Raw genomic sequence first — 27,899 nt, 5'->3', positions numbered from 1 at the left:
CTATAGGCTTGACATTTTTTTCTTATGCAGTCATGTTCCACATAATGATTTTTTGGTCAATGACAGAAGGAATACATGATGACAGTCCCATAAGATTATAATAAGAAATTCGTAATGCCTAGTGACATTGTAGTTGTACAATGTCAGAGTAAAAAACATTACTCATGTGTTTGTGGTGGTGCTGGTGTAAATAAATCTACTGTGCAGCCAGTTGTATAAAAGTATAGCATATACAATTATGCACAGTGGATAATTGATAATAATAAATGACTATGTTACAGATTTATGTATTTAATGTACTATATTTTTTATTATTTTAGTGCACTCTTTTTACTTATACAAGAAAAATTAACTGTAAGCCTCAGCCTGGTCCTACAAGAGATATTCCAGAAGAAAGCATTGTTCTCTTAGGAAATGACAGCTCCATGTGTAATATTATTGCCCCTGAAGATATTCCAGTTGGACAAGATGTAGAGGTAGAAGACAGTGATACTGATGATCCTGACCCTACGTAAGTATAGAATGGTGTGTTTATGCCTGTTTTTGTTGTTGTTGTTTTTTGTGAGACAGAGTCCCCCTCTGTCCAGGCTGGAGTGCAATGGCACAATCTCGGCTCACTGCAACCTCCACCTCCCAAGTTCAAGTGATTCTCGTGCCTCAGCCTCCTGAGTAGCTGGGACTACAGACGCATGCCACTACGCCTGGCTAATTTTTGTATTATTAGTAGAGACAGGGTTTCACCACATTGGCCAGTCTGGTCTCAAACTCCTGGCCTCAAGGGATCCACCTGCCTTGGCCCCCCAAAGTGCTGGGATTAGAGGCGTGAGCCACCGTGCCCAGCCACGTGCCTAAGTTTTTAATAAAAAAGTTTAAAGAGTTAAAAAAAAAAATAGCTTATAGAATAAAGATATAAAGAAAGAAGATATTTTTGTACAGCTATATATTTAAACTAAGTATTATTAAGACTCAGAAAGTTAAAAGAAATTAAGTTTATAAAGTGAAAAAGTTACACTAAGCTAAAGTTAATTTATTATTGAAGGAAGAAAAATTAAGAAAATAAATTTATAGTATAGATTAACTGTACTGTGTTTATAAAGTCTACAGTACTGTGCAGTAATGTCATAGCCCTTCACATTCACTCACTGACTCACCCAAAGCAACTTTCAATCCTGCAAGCTCCATTCATGGTACCATGCTCTACACAGGCATAGCATTTTAAATCTTTTATATCATATTTTTACTATACCTCTATGTTTACATACACAACTCCTGACCTTTGTCTTACAACTGCCTACAGTTTTCAGTTGAGTAACATGCTGTATAGGTTTGTAGCCTAGGAGAAATAGGCTATACCATATAGCTTAGGTGAGTAGTAGGCTATACCATCTGGGTTTGTCTAAGTACACTCTGATTCACACACTGATGACATTGCCTAAGGATGAATTTCTCAGAACATATTCTAGTTATGAAGCAATGCGTAACTGCATATTGACACATACTAATATCAGATACAGTTATCTAAGCCAAAACTGTCTTATTTAACAATTACTATATTCCAAATATGTTAGACTTCTAAAATATACACATAATACACCTTATGCTTTTTAGCCATAAGCCCATATTTAGGAAAAATATATATTCTTCTTTTGAAAATTTGGTTAGAAATACTAGTTTAACCCAACTGCCAGAGAAAAGGCTGAACTAACAGAATAGCAGAGATACTAAGTCAGAGTCCTAATCAAATCATCTCTGAGGCCTTCTCTGTTTTCTCATTTACATGGAACAATAAAGTCCCCCTATTATTTAAACCAGTTTAAATATAAATTTCTGGCTGGGTGTGGTGGCTTATGACTGTATTCCTGCACTTTGAGAGGCCAAGGTGGGAGGACTGCTTGAGCCCAGGAGTTCAAAACCAGCCTGGGCAACATGGCAAGACCCAGTCTCTACAAAAACATTAAAAAAAATTAGCTGGGCATGGTGATGGGCACCTGTGGTCCCAGGTACCAGGAAGAGTAAGGCGGGAGGATTGCTTGAGTCTGGAGGTTGAGGCTGCAGTGAGTTGTGTTCATGTCACTGCACTCCAGCCTGGGAGACAGAGTGAAAACTTATCTTAAAAGAAAAAAAAATTACAGATTTTTGCCACTTGCAATCAAAATAATAGCTATTATATATTACACAGTTATAACACTTATAAGCCCTTCTCATTTGAGATTTCCAAAGGATTAAGCCCTAATGTCTAAAGCACCATTGTATGTGTATGATTTAATGCCTGTGCATCTAGAGTAGCACCACGTACTATCCTTGGAAGAACTGAGAAAACACAGTTGACCCATAACACAGCTTTGAACTATGCAGGTCCACAAATATGTGGACTTTCGTCTGCCTCTGTCACCCTGAGACAGCAAGACAACCCCTTCTCTTCCTCCTAGTCCTAATCAATGTGAAGATAAGAATGAAGACTGTCGCCATGATCCACTTCCATTTAATAATATTTTCTCTTCCTTATGATTTTCTTAATAACATTTTTTTTCTAGCTTATTTTAAGAATACAGTCTATAATGCATGTAACATACAAAATGTGTTCATCAACTGTTTATGTTATCAATAAGGCTTCTAGTCAAAAGTAAGCTCTTAGTAGTTAAGTTTTGGGGGAGGCAAAAGTTATACATAGATTTTTCACTGGCAGGGATCAGCACCCTTAATCCCCGTGTTGTTCAGGGTTCAATGTAGTTTACTCAAACCATTTTCTGTAGAGTTTAATTCTCTTGTGGAGCTCTGGTGGAGAAATACTGGCACTTATAATGTGCCAGGAATTTTCTAAGCTACTTATGTGTAATCATCACAATGACCCTGTGTGACATGGAATATTATTATTCCTACTTTATAGATGAGGAAACGTAAATGAAAGTCTGAATGAATTGGCTGCCTAAGAGTCATAGAGATGGTCAATACATTTTTCACCTTAATTTATAGCATTCTGAACATGAGAAACAATAAAGCAGATACAGATTTATGCAAAGAACCAAGCAAATTTGCTTTCTTGGATTTGTTACAAAAGTCTATGCATTTACTTTAATGTTTATTTTAGCCTCTGATAATTTAAATGGGAACTACAATATATAAAGAATTGAAGATGAAATGCTACAGCTACTTGCATTAATGGCCCTAAGCTAAAGACTCATATTAAACACACACGCTGTCCAATACCATTTACATGTGCTTATGCCTGCCTCTTATTTTTAATCACCCATTTTTAAAATGAAATATTTTAGGCCAAGCGCGGTGGTTCATGCCTGTAATCCCAGCTCTTTGGGAGGCCAAGGCAGGCGGATCATGAGGTCAAGAGATCGAGACCATCCTGGCCAACTTGGTGAAACCCCATCTCTACTAAAAATACAAAAATTAGCCAGGCATGGTGGCGGGCGCCTGTAATCCCAGCTACTCAGGAGGCTGAGGCAGGAGAATCGCTTGAATCCCGGAGGTGGACGTTGCAGTGAGCTAAGATTGTGCCACTGCACTCCAGCCTGGCGACAGAGGGGGGCTCCATCTCAAAAAAAAAAAAAAAAAAAAAAAAAATTCAAAGGCACAGAATAGGAACGAAAGAGTAATATAAGAAAGATAAACTAACCATTAAAATTCAGTCTGCTTCATAACTATCTCACCCTAAGATTTTCCTTGGCTCTGGACTTACTCCATTCTCAGTTCTGTCTGTATACCCTCAAAGTGGGAAAGGATGACATCAAACAGAGAATAAGAGAGTGAGTGAAACAGGAAGGAAGAATGTAGAAATAAGGGGGATGGGAACATGAGGAAGAATAGCTCATTCATATAAAAGAAACAAAATCATTATTCTCACAGGAGGTATTCTCCAAATCCCGTATGTGACAGGAGAAGTTTCTGAGTAAGCATCTGAGTAAACTGATATACTTCCAAAGGGGACTAATTTGATAAGAATCACTCATTTGGATACATATGCTCAGCTGTCCTTTTAGGTGTTTTTGTTGTTGTTGTTGGTGGTGGTGGTTTTTTTTGGTGGAAGTGGGGGTGGGGGGGGCTAATTTTGGTATGAGGTCATACTCACTCCCTTGGTTGATTAGATGAAAAATGAAATCCACTACTAGGAAGAAACCCATCTGGATGAGATAGAAAGGTTAGATGTTTGCAATATGGAATCCAACTTGGAGAAAAGTATCTTTGAATCTGGTCCTTAATAAAGGTAAAGTTCTTGAGGATTTTGGACATCTCTTGGCAATAATATGTGGGATAATATAACATTTTAAGGGCAAAGAAGATGACAAAGGCCAAGATAAACTCTAACATTGTAAGAGAGAAGTTCAAGAATGCAGAAAGACTTTAGGTTTGAAAGGCAATAGAATGACTAGTAACAATAATTAATACCAATTCTTTCCTCCAGAGAAACTTGCAAGGAAAAAAAATTCTGGTAAAACAAGAATCATTAAATTCGTTATACAAAAAGCTACCAAGTGACTCCAAAGATGTTTTTTCCAAAGGTGGGTCTTAGTAGGGTTTAGCTAAAAACTTTGTAATAGCACTTTGATTTCTTTGGAGGAAAGATAGCATTTGATGAAAAACAGGGAAGCTAAGACATTTTACAACAAAAAAGATGGATAAAACAGAGAAGCTAAGAAACTTTACGATAAAACAGATGGAATATTTTTAACTTTAAAAGTGTTTCTTGAACTTCCATTCACTGTGGAAAAAAGATGGAATTTCAAAAAGGAAAACTACATTGTTTTATTAAATCCAATTATATAGTCGTCTTATTTAGATTTAAATAAAATTTAATAAAGCTTAATGTTGGGTTTCTTTAACAAACTTTAACAAACAAAACTTTAACAAACAAAAAGTTGGATTACGATGACCATCAAGTCATTATTTCCATGGTGAGGCACACATACATAAACACATGCACACGCACTCAGAAAACAAACAACTTTTAAGGCACACTAGATAAACTGAGGAAAGAGAAAGGGTGATTAAGCAGCTCCAGGCTATGGCAGTAACCCCTGGACAAGAAAATTACTATCTCAGCATATTTGTCACACATTAGTGGCACACCAGTGTGACAGACCAGTTAGAAAGCTCTGCATGGGATATTCTGATTCAACAGTCTGCCTTAAGAAAATATAGCTGACATTGCAAAAACAGAAGTAAAAAGTGAGATGTCCTAAATGCTATTTAATAAATTAAAATATATAAATAATCATTTATCAAAAGTCTGTGATTTTTATGTTCTACATTTTATGCTCTCATTTAAACATGTCAATTCAAGCCTTTTAGGATCCTCTTTAAAAGTTAAAACAGGATAACTATATTTACAATACCAAAAGACATAGCAATGAACTACTATATTCTAAGTGGATATAAATTTAATTTTAGTTCTGGGACAGTTCATTCAATTATCTAATGTTTAAGATTTTTTTCTAAGTATTTTTATAGCTTTCTGTTTTCAAACAGTGTCCACATGGTTGTTTCTGATAAGCAGGTGGGAAAATGTCAACTACACTAATAAATTTACCAGAAACCTGCATTTTCTTGAGGTTTTCTTTTGGTCTAGCTGATAACAACAGATTGCCAGTTAACTGGTTTCCTAAGAAAAATTAATTAGGTAAGTAACAAACTTAAAGAAAGGCCCAACATATCAACAACTTTGGTATTTTGTACTTTCACTGAAGAGACCTTAAATACATACCTTTTGTCATATACCACAAATGAAACTTTATAAAGAGGGCATAACATAACATGTGTAAAAGTTATAAATGCATATTTCACTCTTGGCTCTATCTTTGAATAATTCTTTTAGAAATTACCATTATAATGTCCATAATAATTTGATTCATATTAAGGTCTTAAGCCAAGAGAGCTTTGTATGTATGAGGTTCTTAATCAAATGGTCACCAATAACTCAGTTAATGATATGCATATTTAAGTGTTTAGGGGTAAAGTATAACAATATAACTTTGAAGTGCATTAAAAAATGAGATCCCTACAATGGAAGATGAATATCTGATAAAGCAACAGAAAGAGCAAATATATCAAAATATTAATAGAGTAGAGATAGTGGGTTTATAGGTGTTCACTGTACGACTCTTTCAAATTCTATGTTTGAAATTTTTCATAGTGAAATACTGGGAGGAAAAGTTATCGACAAAAAACAATTCATCCCCTCTTTCCTCCTATCAGCTGCTAAAAAGTAAACACTGGTCTACGCTGCACTTCATTTACATATATGAAAAGATATAAGTCCCCCAAAGATTACTTTAGAGTAGGCTCAGTTAGTTTATCCCTTTAATATTTTACTAGGTTTTGTGGTTGTTACTTCAAGATCTATTTGTTCTTCCCCATTACGTAGTGGTGATAGGATTGGAATGATCCCACCCTAACTCCATGGGTAGGATCTGACTGGTCAAGTCTACACCAAACAGGATAATCATATCTGTTTTGTACAGTGATGAGTTCAGGGGCTGTTCAAATAGTGTGACTCATAACTTTTGCTGGTAATTATAGAGTACAGCTTCTTATTCTGGACACTATGATATATGGATATAAAGCTCATCTGTTAGCCATTTTAATACACTGAGGAAAACCTCCTGAGGATAGAAATGACAAAAACAGTAGAGCCTTCAGAATCATGGTTTGTTGCAAGTTGTAGCCCAAATCAAACTTTTCCTGAAGCATATTCTACTTCTAGACTTTTTACCTATATAAGCCAATAAATCCCTTTTATTATCTAAGCCAGTTTGAACTGGATATTCTATTATCTGCAATAAAAACATACTACCTAATAAGTATTTTTTAAATGGCTAAGGAAATGAATATAGTAACATGAACAACATACCCCAGAAGACATTTAAAACAGTGATCCCCAAAGATAATAAGAGAAATATCACTTTAGGAGTTTTACAAACATACAGATTAAGGAAACTCACCCCGACCTCCTAACTCTAAGTATCTAGGAACAGGACTTGAAAATCAGTGTATTTTGAAAGCTACACAAAGAGTGATTCTGACACAGCCAGTGACCTACATTTGAAGTGTACTGGTTTGAAACAACCTTTGAAAATTAACCATTTTTTAAAACATAAATTCAAAATTCTATGTATATGCCAATAATAAATGCTTTTATCCTATTTCCTAAGGATCTCAAATATTATTTTATAAGTTTAACCTCATTACAGATTTTTAGTATAGGTTTACATATAACAAAGATATAAATATTTCCTTTACCCCCACCATGGTAAATGTGGTACATGACCAAGGCTCACACACTTATTTACAAATAGTCTCCACATTTCCAGAGTGAATATATCTAAAAACAAAAATACAGGAAAACTGTCAAGGGTCCTTAAATTAATTTCTTTCAATTCTACTATCAGTTTCACTTCACATTATTTCCATGTTAGTTTTCAGCCGGTCAGTTCGTTGTCTACAGAGGTTGGTTCAATTTTGAACTCAAATCCCTTTCTTGGTTAACCCAGCTCTCGAGCAGAAAATATCATTTTAAAGTTTAGTAATATATGATGAGGAACTAAATAAAAGTTTAGGATGGGAGAAAATTCCACACATATGATTCCCATCACTGAAAACTAAGATAACCATTCTAAGGAACAGAGAAAACCCAAACATTTGGGGACCAGCAAAATAATTCTTTTAGCACTCAAAAGCACTGTATCTGTAAAGAGAAATGGCAATAAATATGGAAATAATGAATCTGATTTTCTAACCCATATATTATATAGGTAACAGCAAAAAAGCTGTGTTTTCTAATATAACACATAAGAGTGTGTAGAGGAATATTGTGCTAAGAGCAGTAATTCTGGTGTCCGATTACCTGGATTGCTTGTTAATGACACAGGCATATACATTCACTTGTTTTATCCCTGCAATCATGGAGAGCTGTAATTAGAGAAAGGATGAAGAAGAGATGGAATGTACCCAGAATGTGTCACATATTGTTTGTTGAAAAATCAATAAATGCTGCGATCCACAGGAAGATAAAAAGTGAATATGTATTTGTGCTGTGTGTATATGGCATCAAAGTAGAAAGTCAGCATTTTATTCAGAGGTGTCTTCACCTGTATCAGCTGCACTACAACATACCACTTAAAAGGTGAACAATTAAATGTGGTGGTGCATCAACCTAGGAGATTGAAGAGAAAATGAGAAAGGTTTTCTCTACAGTTCTAAGCAACATGGTTTTAGCATGTGACAGTGCAGCAAAACAGAGACCAACAGAATGTCAAGTTGCTTTGAGCAAGTGTTTGGGTAAAAGTGGGGTTTAGTAGTGTATAATATTGAAAAACACTGGGGAGGTAAGAAAGACGTGGATCTCAAGCATGTTTAAATCCATACATTTAGTCAGGTTCATTTTTAAAGAGAAGTGTAAAGGATAAGAGTCCATTCTTTATGTTTTTGCTTGTTTTTCTATAAACATAGTGGGGGAACATTTTAAAACATTTAATAAACTATGTTTATAAATATATCTATACATACTTTATAAGGTCCTAAAAATGAATTTTTTTAATCTTTGTTTTTAATGTTGGTTATAACTTACCCTAACTTTCTTAGATAGGAAGATAGCAGATTTTAAAAGCTGTGTTTCAAGCCATAGGCTTTTAAATACACTATACAATTGGATAGTTTGCTTACAAGTTGTGTTTTTATTTTTTGAGAATTTAATCAGTTAACACCTAGTTAGTGTATCAGATGCATAACTGAGGTACTAGAAAGTGCCCCAGACTAGGAGGCAAATATAAAAACATTGAGTTCATTATTTTACATCTTACAAAATTTTCCCCTAGTTTAGTTTTCAAAATTTTCAAATCTATAGAAGAGCAGAAATAATAGTACAATGACACCTGTATGCCCTTCAGCTATATTCACCAATTACCATTTTGCTATGTGGGCTTTTGTTCTTTTGCTCTCTATGTGTATATATGTGTGCACACACATAGATTTTTTTCCTGAACCACGGGAATGTAAATTGCAGGTGTCATGACATTTTACTATCGTATATTTCAGCATGCGTCCTCTAAGAATAAGGAACTGCCCTATATAACCAAATATCATCATAACACTTACATTTACAGTAATTCCATAATATCACTGAACAGAAAGTTCTTATTCAAATTTCTCCAAAATGACCCCAAATATTTTATTACTGCCCATAATCAAACCAAGGTTCATGGTTACATTTGGTTATTATATCCTTTTAGCCTCTTTTAATCTACAAGAGATCCTGTGCTTGCTTTTTTTTTTTGAGACAGAGTCTCACCCTGTTGCCTAGTCTAGAGTGCAGTGGCACGATCTTGGTTCACTGCAACCTTTGCTTGCTGGGTTCAAGCAATTCTCATGCCTCCGGAGTAGCTGGAAGTACAGGCATGCACCACCACACTTGGTTAATTTTTGTATTTTTAGTAGAGACAGAGTTTCACCATGTTGGCCAGGCTGGTCTCAAACTCCTGACCTCAAGTGATCAACCCACTTCAGCCTCCCAAAGTGCTGGGATTACAGACATAATCCCAGCCACCTTGCCTGACCTTATGCATTTTTAAAATTTTTATCATATTATTAACTTTTTTAAAGAGTCCAAGTCTGTAGATTGTATACTAAGTTGAAACAGAAACATTTTCCATTCCAACATTATTTCAAATAAAATACTGTTTTTATTCCTTTTTCTCAAACCAGGCAGCAGAGTACACTAATACAATGCATATTTAAGGGTTAGATGAATCAAAGGATTAAGTATAGAAGACATGGGCACTAAAACTTAAATATCTGACGTGAAGGACTCAGAAAACATAGGAACAGTGCTAAAAGAAACTGGTAAATATGTATGACATGTATTCCATTTTAGAGTCATATGTATGGTATTAGGTATACATGTCATACACATATGTATATTATGTCTATGTGTACATATGTATATTAGTTAACATACATATTTTGTATATGTACATTAAAAGTTAAACATAACACTGGCAGTTATAATTTTTAAATTTTTTTGACTTATGTTAAACATAAGTATTGGCAGTTATAATTTTTAAATTTTTTGCCTCTTATTAAGAGACTAACCTATAGATTTAACCTTTCAGTGCTATGCAGTCCAAAGAATTCTCTCCATACTTAACATGACTTTATTTTTAAATTTTTACTAAAATATAAGTAAAACTATTAAGAAGAATATTGATAAAATTTATCAAGAGAGACAGCTAACAGGGGTAGAGCAAAAAGGTCAAATACAAAATACTGGTAGGCAAGTAAATGAATAATTTTTAGAGCAGCATTCCTACTAAAATGTCTGGTACAGAAGTGGCTTTTGAATGGCAGATTTTTACATATGAATTTACCTGTAGTTTAAGACATCTGACAGACTTCCACCCCACTGATTCTGGTTCCTAGTTCTATCTACATCACTGGGCAAATACAAAAGTGATATACATTCTCCCAGTTAAAAATAAGAATCTGAGCCCTTTGATAAAACTCTCAATGGCTGAGCCTCTTGTCAATCTTACATTTTCATTGTCATCTTTGGTAGTTCAATGGAATAACATGGGGAGCATTTAAAACTTGTCAGAAACCTGGAATTCCCTTCGAGCTTTGGGGCTAGGATTGCCAGTAATATCCAAAGCATGAAAATAAGTACTGAGTGCCAGAAAAGGACATGAAAAAAACCTTATAAGATACTTAAGACTTGCGAATATATTGAGAAAATGGCACTATCTCTATAACAGGGTGAGAGAGCTCTAGGCCATACTCTTGCCAAGTCCAAATCAGCCTATATAGATGTTAGTATACCAGTTCAGCAGAAGGGTCCCAATATAATTCCCTTTAAGGAACACAGGCTTCCCCTTTCACCCCATGAAGCTTCTCCTGTTCTGTCAGGCAAAGGCAGAATAAGGCTTGCTTATCTTCCCCAAGATCCTGCCCATTTCTCCTCCTCCCCTAATTTTCACTCCAGAATATGCTGGTCTGATCTGAAATATAAATTTAAGGAATTAGCTCACACCACTTGCAGGGGCTGGCAGCCTAGAAGTTTTTGTACGGCTTGCCGGCAGGGTAGAATCCAGGTCAGAGTTGATGCTGCAGGGTAGAATCAGTAGGGTGGGCCAGCAGGCTGTCTCGAGGAAAGCTGGTTAGTGAATGCTTCATAAGTTTTCATCTGAACCAAAACCGGTTCCTAAGATGCCTTCTTCAAACTGCTGGCATTACTTTAAATACACAACAAAGCCTTTCAGCCTCTTCTGTCATTTGCCTCTTTGCAAAAAATATTCTATAGAGTAGGTGGATGACTTTAAATTCTGGGAAAAGCATAGGGTTAGTCACAAAGAAACCTCTAAGAAAGGGAGGATCTGCCATAAAAGGAAAGCATCAAATATCCACTCATTAGCTTCATCTTGCTCATGGGACATTGCTCACACAGCTGGAAAATTCTGTAGCTGAAGAAAATGTGATTCATCTTCTAGACAGATATTTTAATATCCTCACATTCCATGGCATGGGGATTATCTCGGTGAAAGTTTTACGCCCATTTTTGCTTTCTGGCTTTGTTGTTGGCTTTTTTTGTTTTTGTTTTTGTTATTTTTGGATACCATAAACTCTAAACAGATGCTTTTGTTTAGTGCAAGGTAGCTTTTGTCTTTTCCCTATAAGGACAAGAGCTACGGTGCTATATTTCATTTACTAGTGATAAACACTGTCATGCTAGACTAAGTAAAGATTCTGACAAGTCTTTTGGGCAGTGGTGCACTGGATACCATGACTTTTAAAGAATTAGTTTGAAAAGGCCTTTCTGGATCCATGTGAATGCTATTTCATCTTTTTGTCATTCTACTGATCCATATTGTTATTTCTCTAGATGCTCTTCTCCCAGCTTGATGATTATTATGGTCTAGACCTATTACCTCCATATGGTAGATTCTTCTTGTCACCATTTCTTTCTTTTAGCAAAACTGAAGTCTGGAAAAATCTGGAATGAAAAAGTAATACTAAATCCTCTTTTTTTTGGCATGGCCTCTACCTGTGTGTGTCTTCATAGGTGGCTTGAACTAAACATAGCCTGAGCCTGGCCCCAAAAGCACTAGAGATTAAAAATGGACAGCTGGGCACAGTGGCTCATGCCTATAATTCCAGCACTTTGGGAGGCCGAGGCGGGTGGATCATGAGATCAGGAGATTGAGACCATCCTGGCTAACATGGTGAAACCCTGTCTCTACTAAACAAAATACAAAAAATTAGCCCGGCATGGTGGCAGGTGCCTGTAGTCCCAGCTACTGGGAAGGCTGAGGCAGGAGAATGGCGTGAACCCGGGAGGCAGAGCTTGCAATGAGCCGAGATCGTGCCACTGCACTTCAGCCTGGGCGACAGAGCAAGACTCCATCGAAAAAAAAGAAAATGGACTCAATGGTTAGGTAACTTATCAAGGACCACATGACTAGCCAAGAAAAAGCAAGGAGTAGAAGTCAGGTTTCACTCTTAGTCCCACACTCTTTATATCATTATAAATGGCTCCAATATAAACCATGGTTTTGTTTGTTTTTAAATAGAGACAGAGTCTTGCTACATTGCCCAGGTTGGTCTCAAACTCCTGGGCTCAAGTGATCCTCCTGCCTCCGTCTCGCAAAGTGCTGGTATTACAGGTGTGAGTCATCACACCCAGCCTAAACCTGAAATCATGATTTTGATTTGAGACAGATCATAGCAGGATATGTGCTAGAATTGTTTTTCTAAAAATGCTGTACTTATGTTATTCATGTATCTTTTCCTGAGCCCTCTGTAAAGAGTGCTATCAAGTCAAAGTTGGGAAGGAGAGCTGTCAAAGTTTCTTGTGTATCTTCTGTAGCACTGGATGATCAGATAGCTCCTATATATTCATCTTATTAATAAACCATTCCCTTCCCTAGTCTGTCTGAATGGCCCAAGTAGAGTTTATTTTGCCTTAAAATATCTAAATCAACTGATTAGACTATTAGTGTATTAGAATTTAACAGAGAGCCAATGGAAAGAGGTCAGTGTGGAAAACCAGATTATAATTACTTATGGATTCAGTAATCCCTTCTCATATGAGGTCAAGGGAGACCAAGGTACAAAGAATAAAACAAAGATAAATCAAAGCCTATATAAAAATATCAAAGAGGGCAAGTTCCTACTATACATTTAGGCTATTCAGTATAGCCTACTGTTCGTGGGCTACAAGTAAGTACAGCATGTTACTGTATGGAACACTGTAGGCAACTGTAACACAGTGGTTAAGTATTTGTGTGTCTAAATATCTAAACATAGAAAAGGTACAGAAAATATACTGTATTATAATCTTATGGGACCTAGATGATATATGTAGTCCATCGTTGACTGTAACATCATGGGGTGTGAGAGTTAATTTTTAAAGTAAAAATAATTTCAGGCACTGACAAGAGCCATAAAGAATATAAAACATGATAAGAGACACAGTAACAATGTGAGGGGCCTACTTTACGAAGGTGGTCAGGCAGTGACTTCTATCTAGGCTGAGATTTAAATGATGAGAAGGTATGAGTCATGGGAAGATCAGGGAGCACAGAACTGCAATCATAAAAAAGAGCATGAGCAAAAGCCTTAATGTAAGAATGAAAGAGCTTGATTCAAGAAGCAAAAAGGAGGTGAGTAGTTGCTAGAACTAACTGGTGAAGGAGAATACCATTTGAAATGGGTCAGAGAAATGGGCAGGAGCCAGACAACACTCAGGGACTTTAAGGCCAGAAAAAAAGGTGGCACTTTTGCTTGGTAGACCAAGTTTCTTTTGTTGCTTTTTCTCTATAATTATTTGGAAGTTCTAATTCTTATTTCCATCCTAGCAACAGTTACTTTAAATGTCATTTAAATATACATAAAATATTATAATGATAATCATATAAATTCACACAGAATAAAAAGTGAACTCATATCCTCCAGTCTTTTGCACCAAGGCCTTTACTATCTCCTGAAGGAATATTTCAACAGTTTTGATAGGATCACTGCAGCCAATTTCAAGGCATTTAAGTACATATGCATGCAACAAATAAACATATGAACAGGCATATGTACTTAATATATATAAATACAATACATATACTTACATATGCTTTTTAATACATACAAATGGGAATATATATTCTGCTTATAATTTGCTTTTTTCACTTAGTTTGTCTTGTAGATCTTTATTCTTTCTGAAAGATGCAGAATATTCCAGAGTATAAATATACCATAGTGTAACCATTCTCCTACTGATGGGTAGCTACCATTTTTTCTAAATATTAAAAATAACATTGGGGCCAAGTGCGGTGGCTCATGCCTGTAATCCCAGCACTCTGGGAGGCCGAGGTGGGTGGATCACTTGAGGTCAGAAGTTTGAGACCAGTCTGGCCAACATGGTGAAACTCCATCTCTAATAAAAATGCAAAAAATTAGCCAGGCATGGTGGCATATGCCTGTAATCCCAGCTACTTGGGAGGCTGAGGCAGGAGAATCGCTTAAACCTGGGAGGTGGAGGTTGCAGTAATCCAAGATCGTGCTACTGTACTACAGCCTGGGCAACAGAGTGAGGTTCTGTCTCAAAAAAACAAAAAACAAAAAACAAAAAAAAACACAAATTAGATTTTTTCCTTCACTTTAATCAGTTACATAAAGAATACAAAAGAAATCTAAACTAGAAGGAAAAAATAAGAATAGGAATAAAATTTTTAAAAAGATGGCTTATTTAAATTTGCAATTATTTTCTAGTATTGTACTGGCCAATGGTAGGAGAAGTATAGGCTACTGGAAGTACCAATGCCTTCTCTCTCACTTTTTTTTTTTTTTGGTACATTCTTTCTAGGTATCTAATATAACAAACTGAAACTTATAATTAGTTATTAAATTTTCACATATTAACTTTAGGATAGGAAACCACCACTTAATATATTTTAACATTTTACTCCTGGCTATGAACATTTACAACATGGGTTACAATAGATACCATACACCTAAAGGAAGTAACAGAAACAATTAGTAATCTCTCTGTGCTCTTTTTCATAGAGATTTCAAAATAAATCTAAGGTTATGCATAGGATGTGGGTTTTTCTCCGGGAGTAGTATTACAGAAGGTTTGTGGTATTAGAAGGGTCATGACACAATGCAAGTTGCTTAGTCTCAAACACAAGTGTAAAGCTTTCCTTTTAAGAATATTTTATATTATACCCACAGATGAAAAATCTAACAAAAAGAGAGACTGTGGTACATAAAGATATATTCAAGCGCTCTCTCTTTTGTAAAAAATCAAACCTTTTTAGAGACAGTTTAAAAAGCAATCTCTTGATTAAAAGGTTAAATAATGTGTTTTTTTTTCCAGGCTTTATTATGAAACTATGCTCAACGGTCACAGAGGCAACCACATTAACTTGCAGCATGGACACAAATTTTAAGTTCTACATTGATATTTTCAATGCACATATGAAGCAAAACGTCTTAAGCAAATTATTACTGCATATGAAATTACTATAGTAGAAGAAAACCCAATAATTTGAGTAAATCTGTAACACTTGGTAAGTAATCACTCTGATTAATCAACATCACCTTACTGAAACATCAACAGCAACTACTAAGCTTTAGTAGGTTATTACTGATTTGTACTTTGCCAAAGAAAAATTAATCAGAATGGTAAATGTGGTAAGTGGTAGCCTCTCCATGACTTCAAGGTGACTCATTTGAAACTTCTAAAAACAAATCATACTCATATCATGTACTACTGATAAGTTTTTGAAACAGTTTCCTGTAATTTAAAGTCATGAGCAAAGGTTTGAATATTCTTCTTAGTAATTAGAAAAAGTAAAAGTACACATAAATATCTTTTAACAACCAATAATGCAATCTGAAAAATATATAAAGGATAAAAGAAATCAGTATTTGGCTAGTATCTTTCAGTATTAAGACTGATTTAATTCCATTTCAGAAGAGAAATATACATATACACACATTTTTCAAAGTGATGTTTCTTACAGGACTAGCTAAAGGCACCGTTAAAAAATACCAGCCCAAGGCCGGGTGTGGTAGCTCACACCTGTAATCTCAGCACTTTGGGAGGCTGAGGTGAGCAGATCACCTGAGGACAGGAGTTTGAGACCAGTTTGGCCAACACGGTGAAACCCCACCTCTACTGAAAATTAAAAAATTAGCCAGGTGTGGTGGCAGGTGCCTGTAATCCCAGCTACTCAGGAAGCTGAGGCAGGAGAATTGCTTGAACCCAGGAGGCCAAGGTTGCAGTGAGCCAAGATTGTGCCATTGTACACCAGCCTAGGAGACACAGTGAGACTCCATCTCAAACAAACAAACAAAAAAAACATCAGCCCAGTGCTTTGCATGGCTGAGTCAGGAGGATTATTTGAGGCCAGAAGCTCAAGACCAACCTGAGCAACATAGCAAGACCCCATCTGTACAAAAAATTAAAAAATTAGCAGGGCATGGTGGGGTGTGCCTGTATTCCTAGCTACTCGGGAGGCTTAGGTAGAACTGCTTGATCCCAGGAGTTCAAAGTTGTAGTATGCTATGATTGTACCACTGAACTCTATCCTGGGCAACACAGCAAGACCCTCTCTCTCTTAAAACAAGTCAGTATTCACACAAGGTCTAAAAGGTAGAAAATATTCCTCATAAATCATAATTTAATTGGAAACAAATCAATTTTGTGACCAATATTTAAAATTTGATATAATTTCAATGGCTCCTAAAAACTATGTACTCACAAACTAGTTTCTAAAAAAATTAGACACTTTTAAGAAAAGTTTTAAATTTACAGAAAAATTGAGAAGATAGAGAGTTCCCACATACCCTCCCACAGTTTCCCCTATTATTAATATATTAGTGTGGTACCTTTGTTAAAATTAATGAACCAATATTGATACATTACTAATAAAGCCCTTCATTTATTCAGATTTCCTTTGCCTTTGTTTTTTAACCAGTTTTTTTTTTTTTTTTTTGGTCTGTTTTTAGAATTCTACCCGGGATACATTACATAAAGTTGTAATGTCTCCTTAAGGTTCCTTTTGGCTGTGACGGTTCCTCAGACCTTGCTTGTTTTTGATGATCTTGTCAGCCTTGAGTCATTACTATTCAGGTATTTTGTAGGATCTCCACAAGTGGAATCTGTCTGATAGTTTTCTCATGGTAAGACTAGGGTTATGGGTTATCAAGAGGAATACCAGAGAGGTAAAGTGCCATTTTCATCATGTCACGTGATATCAAGGGTATGTACTATCAGTGTAATTTACGACTGCTGATGGTGATCTTAATCACTTGGCTTAGGTAACCTTTGTCAGGTTTCTCCACTGTGAAATTACTCGTTTTGTCCCCCACACGTATCCTTTGGAGGGAAGTCACTAAGTGCAGTCCATGCTTATGGAGTGGAGATTTATACTTCCCCTCCTTGAGGGTGGAGTAGCTACAAAAATTATTTGAATTCTTCTGCATATTTGTCTCTTATCTCCCATTTATTAATTTAATCACCATTTATATCAATATAGGCTCGTGGATATTTATTTTATACTTTGGATTATAATGTACTTTGGGTTATTATACTTTGGCTTGTGTATTTCAAGTATATAATACTTCAAATATTTTTTTTCTCAAATTATTCTACCTTTGGCCATTGGGAACTCTTTCAGTTGGCTTCTCTGTCCCTTCAATATAATTCTAATTAATGTAGGGTTTTTTTGGGTGTTTTTTTTTTGGGGGGGGTGTATTTTGAGCACTTCCTTACTTACTGGTATTATAAGATGCTCTAGGCTTATGTTCTCTATTTCCTGTACCAGTCCTAGAATCAGCTATTTCTGTGAGGAGCCCTGGTTCCCTTTATTGGAGAATGGTATTAAAAACAAAAATCTGGGCACTAAGTGTACATAAACTAATTTTTAATAACACCAAGTGAGCACATATATTATGGTACTTAAGAGCCCAAACTCCCCTAATTCTTAACTGAGATCTTACTATGAGCTCATCTTGGGGGAGCCAAATGATGTTCTTCAATTCCAGATATAGCAATATCCTAAAAACCTCTAGCTACTTCATCCCTTTGAATTTAACTGCATACTGAAGTTTGGACACCAAAGAATCTCTGAACACTTCAGAAAAAAATTTTTAAACAGAATCTCACAATCCCTAATGACTAGATAGCAAGCTAGGTAAAGCAGTCTATATACGTATCTTCCTGAGAATTAGTATTAAGACTAGATACAATTATAGAATAGATATTTTTTCAAATTAAAAATGCTTAAAATTGAGAAATGCCTTAAAGAAAAATGAAAAATATTTTAATATTTAGGTGAGTTGCTCAAAACAAAAGCCATAAATGATTGTGCTTCAGGGGCAAAAAAAAAAAAAAAAATACTATTAACAAGCTAGCTCAGGAAACTGGAAAGTACAAACTAATCACAAAGCTTTATGATAAATTCCATCATTTAGTAATGTCACAGTAATTTCACATAATTAAAAAATATAATATTTTTAAGTTAATGGTAAAGGTTTTATCACTTCCTCTCCATCTCTGTCAAAACTACATACTGATCTGAGCACAGTGATTTAAACCTAGCACCCTCATTCTATGTCAGAACAGAATTTTGAGTGGGCGTTTTTTAAGCCAAGAGTGGTTGGGGTATTGCCCATCTGAGGCATCCCTAGAGGTTATCTGTTGGGCAAACTAATCAAAATGGGTAAATGTTACTGGGTACCAGGAAAAAAACCAAAAGTTGGATTTGAGTAGACCCACACTCTTTTAAATGAAAAACTTTCCATTACTTGTAACAAAGCAGCATTAATTTTATAGATATGCCTAGCCCACAGAAGCTTTCAACACGGTTACAAAAATCTATATGCTTATCTTTATAATAACCAAAATACAAACTCAATCCCAGGTTAAGTATTAGGAGGCTTGGGTTTAATTCTCACCTATTTTCCTTAACTGAGTAAAAAATTAACTTTTCTATGTTTTGTTCTACTCCCTGGAATTTAGAGATAGCTCTATTTAGTATTAATGTAAAAATTAGGTCTTCAAATAATAAATGGCATTTAGATTGTGGAAAACTCCAGTAACAAGAGGAAACTTAATTTTTAACCTCATTTCCCTCCAAACTAAATACTATGAATTCTTACAAGTATTTTTTTGAATCAGTTCAATTAAATCTTTTTAATAGCTTAAATGTCATCTAACTGATCACTCCCATGCTCAAAACCCTCCAGTGATTTTCCATCTGAGTAGGGAAAGGTCAAAGTTCTTAGGTCCTACATAATTGGCTCTACTTACCTCTCAGACTTCCCCTATCCCCATGTCTCACTCTATCCAGACTCTCCTTCAGACATGCTCCTTATGTCAGACCCTTTGCCTGTACTATTTTCCTAGTAAGTAGTTCTTCCCCTAAATCTTCATGCCTCATCTGCTTCAAATGTTTGTTTAAATAAGTATCCCCTTCTAATGAACCTTTATAGACCACATTATTAAAATAGCAACAGTCCTCCACCCCTAATACCTTCTCTTTCCCACATTTTTCTCCATTGTCATTCATTGTCTAAATTACACACCATAAGATTCATTTATTTTTTTCTTCTAACTTCTTGTTCTACCATAAAGCTCAATGAGGAAACGGATTTTTGTATTTTGTTCACTAATCCAGGTAGTGTTTAGAATAGTGACTGGCACATAGTAAGTACTCCATAAATATCTACAAAATTGAAACCAATACTCCATTTAAATTTGTAACTTAATCTGTTCTTCACATGTGGGTTTTAAAATTAGAATAACATTTAAAGTCAAATTGATATTTCAAGAAATAAACTATTACACACAGATTATTTCAGTAAATAAAAATATTTTAACTGTTGCTAGTATGCTGATATTGGAAATATAAAGTCAAATAATGGTCCTTATCCTCAATGAACTTCAGCTGCACATGGTGGACAGAAAAGTTGAAAAGAATTAATTACAGTAGTGTGAGATGGTATAAGAAAGGTCTCTAACAAAGGGTGTTAGAAGAGCAGACACACAAAATCAGGTAAGATGGCATTATCAGGGAATGCTGATCACAACCAGTCAAGCTTAAGCTGACTTTTGAAATAAAAAGCAAGATCAAAGGAGGAGGAAGAAAAACATGGAGTAAAATGGGATGACAGATTTGAAGGATTCTTAACTAGTATACTGGGCCTCAAGTACAGGGCATATATACGTTAGGGTAACTGGGAAATAAAGCTAGCAAAGTAGGCAAGAATTCGAGTAGGAAGGATCTTACGAGGAGAGTCAGAGTTTGAATTTTTCTCCAATGCCAGGGGAAACAACTGAAAAATTTTAAGTAATGAACAGGGAACTAATAGTAACTTTAGTTGTATAATAAGCAGATTTACAGGAGGCTGTCAATATGCTAATAAGAAAACTTATAAAACTACCATGACAGTACGTTGAAATACTAAAGAAAAGAAATTCATTTTATTCCTGGAAAAAACTCAAGAGTGGGTTTTCATACAAACAACAAAATCTCATTTTAAAATCTTCTCTATGCCTCAGTTTCCTTAACTATAAAATGAAGATATTAACAATATCTTGCTGGGCTTGGTGGCTCATGCCTGTAATCCCCGTACTCTGGGAGGTCAAGGCGAGTGGACTGCTTGAGCCCAGGAGATCAATACCAGCCTGGGGAACACAGTGAAACCCCACCTCTACAGAAAATACAAAAATTAGCTGGGCATGGTGGCATGTGACTGCAGTCCCAGCTACTTGGAGGCTGAGGTGGGAGTTCCCTTGAGCTTGGGAGGCCAAGGCTGCAGTGAGCCGTGATCGTGCCACTGCATTTACAGCTTGAACGACAAAGTGAGACCCTGTCTTGAAAACAATAACAAAAAACCCCCCAAAACCAATATCCCATATGATTTTTGTGAGGATTAAATACGTGAATATCCTCAAATGGCTTAGAACACTGCCTGATATGTACTAAGTGTTCGGTATGCCAGCTATTATTACTCTTATTATTAGTATCCTGGAGTAAAGTTGTTAAGTAGTAAGCTCTATATTTCCAAACACAGCAAACACACAAAAATGAAGTGTAACTAAATAGGGGTTCACAGAGGACAGAAAGAAGCTTACTTAAGTATATATTACAGAAAAAACAAAAAGCCCAGATAATTATTGAACTCCTGACCCCAAGTGATCAGCCTGTCTCAGCCTCCCAAAGTGCTGGGATTACAGGTGTGAGTCACCACACCAGGCCCCAAGATAATTCTTAATTTCAGGCTTTACATAATTTTTGGAAAGGAATACATATTCAGTATCTAAGGTTGTTAAAGACTATCTTGAAGGAAACCCAAAGAGTTTCAGAACTTTCTAGTTTGGTTATAATTTTTGGGACTCCACAATATTGAATGTGACTTTTTACATAAAGTCTACGAGCTGTTTTTCTGGATATTATGTAGGCAAGAAAGAACACTTTACATGAGCTTTCTCATTTGATCCCAACAACTGTAAGGCAGATAGCTTTAGAATCCTCAGTTATGAATGAGTGAATCAACAAATACATTAAATAACTTGCCAAAGATAAGAGGCTAATAAGACGTTGGACTCCAAAATCCATTCTTTTAACCAATACAGAATCTCTAGCAATTAGAAGAAAACAAAAAGACAAAAAGTTGGGACCACAGAGACATTCAGGATTTTAAAATCCTCTTGTTCTTCATAACTAAATTTCTTGAAGCTCTTTATTCTGATTAAGATATGTCATATTTATTTTTGCAGGCTACTAAAAGAAGTTCCTTTAGACTGAGACATTCAACCAGAAAACTGGGTTCTAAAGCATATGTGAGGATAGAAAACAAAAAATTCTGATAAGAGTTAGCATCTTCTCACATATTATTACAGTCATTAATACAAACAATAAATATACATTAATTTTCAGAGGTTTAAATTCTATTCAAAAACATGTCAAAGAAGGGACCTAGGCTCACTCACTCCGACTCTGTAATGGTAAATACATTTGGACGGAGGCTGAATTCATTTTCTCCTTCCTAACTGGTAGTGACCTAATAATAAAAGAACGTATACAAGTTGATGCATGTGTGAATATGGTGACAACTGCATACATTAAAAATCATTTACTGTAGAAATAACATCAGCAGATGAATTAATTATTATCAAAATTCAAATATCTACTGGTCAAATTTGGTCAAATACAAATATCTACTGAATGATGGTTATGTATCAGGCATTATATAGTAAGCACTCAATACAGCAACGAGGCTGTGTGCAGTGGCTTACACCTGTAGTCCCAGCACTTTGGGAGGTCCAGCACTTTGGGAGGGCAGATCGCTTGAGCTCAGGGGTTCGAGACCAGCCTGGACAACAGAGCCAAACTCGATCTCTACAAAAAAACACAAAAATTAGTCAGGTGTGGTGGTGTGCTCCTGTAGTCCCAGCTACTTGGGAGGCTGAGGTGGGTGGATTGCTTGAGCCCAATAGGTCAAGGCTGCAGTGAGCTATGATCACACCACTGCACTCTGGTCTGAGCAACAGAGTGAGACCTTTTTTTTTTTGAGATGGAGTCTCGTTCTGTCACCCAGGCTGGGGTGCAGTGGTGTGATCTTGAGACCTTGTCTCCCCCACCACTGCCCAAAAGAGAATATAGTAATGAATAAGACAGACAAAAATTCCACTCTTGCACTCCCATGGAGCTTATGCTCCAGTGGGGAATGTGGACAATTAAAAATAAAACTATGTTGAGGAGGAAGGGGGGGAGGAGGGAGAGGAGCAGAAAAGATAACTATTGGGTACTGAGCTTAATACCTGGGTGACGTAATAATACGTACAACAAACCCCCATGACATGTGTTTATCTACAAACCTTCACATGTACCCCCACATCTAAAATAAAAATAAAAAATAAAAATATGTATAATTTATGAAAAAAGTAATAATTGTTATGAAGAAAAAATAAAACAACATAAGAGTCTAGTAACTAGAATAGGAAGTTATTTAAGGTAAAAACTTGGCCAAAGAGAAAGTCACAAGGTGGCCGGGCATGGTGGCTCTCGCCTATAATCCCAGCACTTTGGCCAAGGCGGGCAGATCATGAGGTCAGGAGACTGAGACCATCCTGGCTAACACAGTGAAACTCCATCTTTACTAAAAAAAAAATACAAACAATTAGCCAGGCGTGTTGGCAGGCGCCTGTAGTCCCAGCTACTTAGGAGGTTGAGGCAGGAGAATGGCGTGAACCCGGGAGGCGGAGCTTGTAGTGAGCTGAGATCAGGCCACTGCACTCCAACCTGGGCAACAGAGTGAGACTCTGTCTCAAAAAAAAAAAAAAAAAAAAGGAAAGAAAGTCATAGAGGTATTAATAAAGTGAGATGAGTACATAATAATTAAAATTCATGGTAACTCAGAATTGTCAAAAAATATTTAAATGCTATATAAGGTATAATATTGTTTTGTATGTGATAGAACCTTAGAGTTCAACTTCTTAATTTTACAGGTTGTATAATCTGTTCCAAACTGAGCATTACAGCAGAACAATGTAATAATTTTATAGCAAAAAACCCACCAATAAGTAATTGTCATTCATTTAGAGAAGAAAACTAGGTAACAGTAACTTCTAAAAACAGTTCTAGGAAAATGTCTAAAATTTGAAAGCTGCTACACTTAAAAATGGTTAAGTTCACTGTAAGACACAAATACAAAACAGCTCCAACAAAGACAGGGTGGTGGAGGAGGCATTATTATAAACAATATAATTAGATTACAGATGTAGTTGTTACGTCAGAATAACAACATGGCAGTAGATGGTAAATCTTAAATTAGACCTAAAAATTCTAAGTAGACTGAATAATCTTTGAAAATAAATTTAATAAATTTCAGTCTACCTATATCTATATGCTACATAGTATATATATAGATATACTATAATCTATATATAAGTATCTATATATTACAATGTTATAGTATTTATAAAAATGAGTATTTCTTCATCTAATGTATTTTCTCATCGAAATAAGATGTTTACAAAAGTATAATTTTCATAGCTACATTAAAAAGCAGGCTTTATATGAATAACAGATTAAATAATAATATAATTTATTAAAAGAAGAGTTTGAGAGAATTCGGTTTGTGCAAAAAAATTTTACTCACAAGACAGTACCAGTAATTGGAAGAGTTAATCTGAAGAGATCTGAAGTACAAAAATCTTAGACTAAGTTGAGTTCTCCCCCTAGTGGAACTTGAAAATGATCTAATATATTTCCATGACTAAGAAATAACCTAAAATATATTACTTTGATAACTGAAAAAAGTTTCAGGTTTTAATGAAAGATCTATTTATGAATCTTAATCTGCATTAAAAATATACCTCTATACATCTGTATCTATATAGATATATACATATAATTAAATATTGAAGCCTGTTTAAGACATCTACTGAAAACTCATTTACTAAGCAAATTAACAGAAAGTTAGCCAAAAAGCACTCAGTCTTAAGACCTGAAAGAGAAACAGAAATACTTCAAAAGTAGAGGAGTAGGAAGTTCAGAAAAATACAGCAATTTAGGAAGATAGAGCAACATGCAGAATGGCACAGAATTTTGAAAGAATGTCATAGGTGCAGGAATAGGATAATTCACAGTAGGCAGAATACAGCATGTAAGTGTTGGGGATGAGGATGGGGAGATAATGGTGAGAGATGAAGCTAGAAATTCAGTTTGGGCAATAATAAAAAGGATGCTAAGGAGTTTTGATATGATTTGGTATTTAAAAGGCAGTCAATGAAATTTCTATGTTTTAGAGAGACAGCTTTTGTAATTTATAGAAGAGCTGAAGCTGGAGCAAAGGAAACTGGAAGGGGGGTTACAACAACAGTTCAGGTAAAGGATAAGCAGATGAACTAATGGAGTGGTAGGGAGAAGAGAAATGTTATAAAAGACTCAAAAAAAGTTTGAAAAATGACTCAAATTACCTTTTATTTAGTTTTTTACTTAAGACTTTTCTATTTTGAAAGATTGAGGAGTTGGGCGATACACTTTAATCTGTACGAACTCTTATTGTAGAAGGTTAATCTACAATAGCTAACAGGTTGATGGGAAAGAAAAACTAGCACAAGCACTTTGTGAAATAATGTTAGCTGCTAAAACTGAATATTTGCATACCTTACATATACACCCTTGGTATATCTGGTAGAGGGTAAGAAAGAGTAAGTGAGATTACCAGTAGGTTGAAAAATTTGATAAGAGATGATCTTTTATTTTGTTTCCTTTTTTTGGGTTTTTGTTTGTTTGTTTTTTTGAGATGGAATCTCATTCTGTCACCCAGGCTGGGGTGCTGTGGCATGATCTCAGCTCACCACAACCTCTACCTCCTGGGTTCAAGGGATTCTCCTGTCTCAGCCTCCCGGGTAGCTGGGATTACAGGTGTCTGCGGGTAGCTGGGATTACAGGTGTCTGCCACCACGCCTGGCTGATTTTTGTAAGAGATGATCCTTTAATAAAGACTTGAAAAAGCTCTTCTCCAAGAAAACACCAAATGGCGGATGACGCCGGTGCAGCGAGGGGGCCCGGAGGCCCTGGTGGCCCTGGGACGGGGAACCACGGTGGCTTCCGCTGAGGTTTTGGCAGTGGCATCCGGGGCCGGGGTCGGGCCGTGGATGCGGTCGGGGCCGAGGCCGCGGAGCTCGCGGAGGCAAGGCCGAGGATAAGGAGTGGATGCCCGTCACCAAGCTGGGCCGCCTGGTCAAGGACATGAAGATCAAGTCCCTGGAGGAGATCTACCTCTTCTCTCTGCCCATTAAGGAATCTGAGATCATTGACTTTTTCTTGGGGGCCTCTCTCAAAGACGAGGTTTTGAAGATTATGCCGGTGCAGAAGCAGACCCGTGCTGGCCAGCGCACCAGGTTCAAGGCGTTTGTTGCTATTGGGGACTACAATGGCCACGTCAGCCTGGGTGTTAAGTGCTCCAAGGAGGTGGCCACCGCCATCCGTGGGGCCATCATCCTGGCCAAACTCTCCATTGTCCCGGTGCGCAGAGGCTACTGGGGGAACAAGATTGGCAAGCCCCACACCGTCCCTTGCAAGGTGACAGGCTGCTGCAGCTCTGTGCTGGTGCGCCTCATCCTTGCACCCAGGGGCACTGGCATCGTCTCAGTGCCTGTGCCCAAGAAGCTGCTCATGATGGCTGGTATTGATGACTGCTACACCTCAGCCTGGGGCTGCACTGCCATCCTGGGCAACTTAGCCAAGGCCACCTTTGATGCCATCTCTAAGACCTACAGCTACCTGACCCCTGACCTCTGGAAGGAGACTGTGTTTACCAAGTCTCCCTATCAGGAATTCACTGACCACCTTGTCAAGACCCACACCAGAGTCTCCGTACAGCAGACCCAGGCTCCAGCTGTGGCTACAACATAGGCTTTTTATACAAGAAAAATAAAGTGAATTAAGCCTGGAAAAAAAAAAGACTTGAAATATACAATAAGGAAAACATTTTGGAACACATCTGATTTTAAACATGTTAAATTTAAACTTTCTGTACTGCTTCCAGGTAGAATGGTTCAGTACCCATTAAAACTACTAGTCTACTCATCAAAAGACACAATAAAGGAAAAATAACAACAGAGGACAAGTTACAGAGTGGTAGTAGCTATTTGCAACATATAACATCAATATATAAATAACTCCATATCCATAAGAAAAAGACAACCTAATAGAAAAATATAAACAAAAGACATTAACAGGCACTTTACAAAAACAGAAATCCAAAATGGCCAACATCCTTAGTAATCAAGAAAATGTAAACGAAAAACACAGTGAAATACCACCAGATTGGCAAAAATTAAATCATGTGACACCACCAAGTATTGGAAGGGTGTGGAATAACAAGAACTTCAACATGCAGCTGTATGGAGTTTAAACTACTACAAGCAATTTGGAAAATAAAGTTGAAGATTTGCAAGCTGTACAATGTGGCAATTTCACACTTTGGTATACATGCTAGAGAAACTTATGCACAATAAGAGTGCTCATAATCACCATATTATTTGTAACACTCCCAACCTGGAAATTCCCAAACATCCACTAATAGTAAAATGAATACACTGTGATATACTTTAAAAAATGAAATATGTACAACAAAATGATTTTTACAAAAATAATGTTGAACAAGAAGACACAAAATATTCCATATGACTCTGCAAAACTGAGAAGCTGGGAAAACTAACTGTATAGATCAGAGATGTATGGGAAGATGACACAATTATAAGGAAAGGCGAAAGAGTGAGTGTCATAAAAGTCCAGGATAGGGAACAGGGTGTGATTGGATAGACTTCTTGAGTACAGGCAATTTTGTCTGTCTTAACCTCGGTTAGAAGTTTTACATATATATTTTTATACATACAATGTAACTTTGTTTTATTAACTTTTCTGTACATCATGTTTCATAATTTTTAAATTATTAAACTATTTAGAAAATTATTGGTAAGAGGAAACAGGCTAGGGCTGGAGATAAATTATGATTCACTGTTGCAACGATTAGTGGTCCCCAACCTTTTTGGTACTAAGGACAGATTTCGTGGAAGATAATTTTTCCATAGAGAGGTAGGAGAATGGTTTCAGAATGAAACTCTTCCACCTCAGATCATCAGGCATTAGATTCTCTTATAAGGAGAGTGCAACCGAGATCCCTGGCATGTGCAGTTCACAATAGGATTTGTGCTCCTGTGACAATCTAATGACACCACTGATCTGACAGGAGGCAGAGCTCAGGCAGTATGCTGCTGGTTGCCCGCTCACCTCCTGCTGTGCGGCCCAGTTCCTAACAGGCCACGGACTGATACCTGTCTGTGGCCTGGGGGTTGGGGAACCCTGGTAAAGACGGCTCCTGAA

The 27,899-nt window shown here is 36.4% G+C and overlaps 2 protein-coding genes across 8 annotated transcripts in view; one reads left to right on the top strand and one right to left on the bottom strand.

Annotated features, from left to right (window-relative positions):
- Positions 1-27,899, bottom strand: part of EVI5 (ecotropic viral integration site 5) — a 271,308-nt gene that overhangs the window by 59,798 nt on the left and 183,611 nt on the right. The window lies entirely within an intron of this gene.
- Positions 25,541-26,474, top strand: LOC117076813 (40S ribosomal protein S2-like). Its single transcript, XM_033200706.1, has one exon. It carries the CDS (start codon positions 25,725-25,727, stop codon positions 26,424-26,426), a length of 702 nt encoding a protein of 233 aa, XP_033056597.1. The 5' UTR covers positions 25,541-25,724; the 3' UTR covers positions 26,427-26,474.

The sequence above is a fragment of the Trachypithecus francoisi genome, unplaced genomic scaffold (genome assembly GCF_009764315.1).
Source record: "Trachypithecus francoisi isolate TF-2019V2 unplaced genomic scaffold, Tfra_2.0 Lachesis_group5, whole genome shotgun sequence".
Classification (NCBI taxonomy): domain Eukaryota; kingdom Metazoa; phylum Chordata; class Mammalia; order Primates; family Cercopithecidae; genus Trachypithecus; species Trachypithecus francoisi.
Note: the sequence above shows the minus strand (reverse complement) of the source record. Positions and strands in the feature narration are given on the sequence as shown.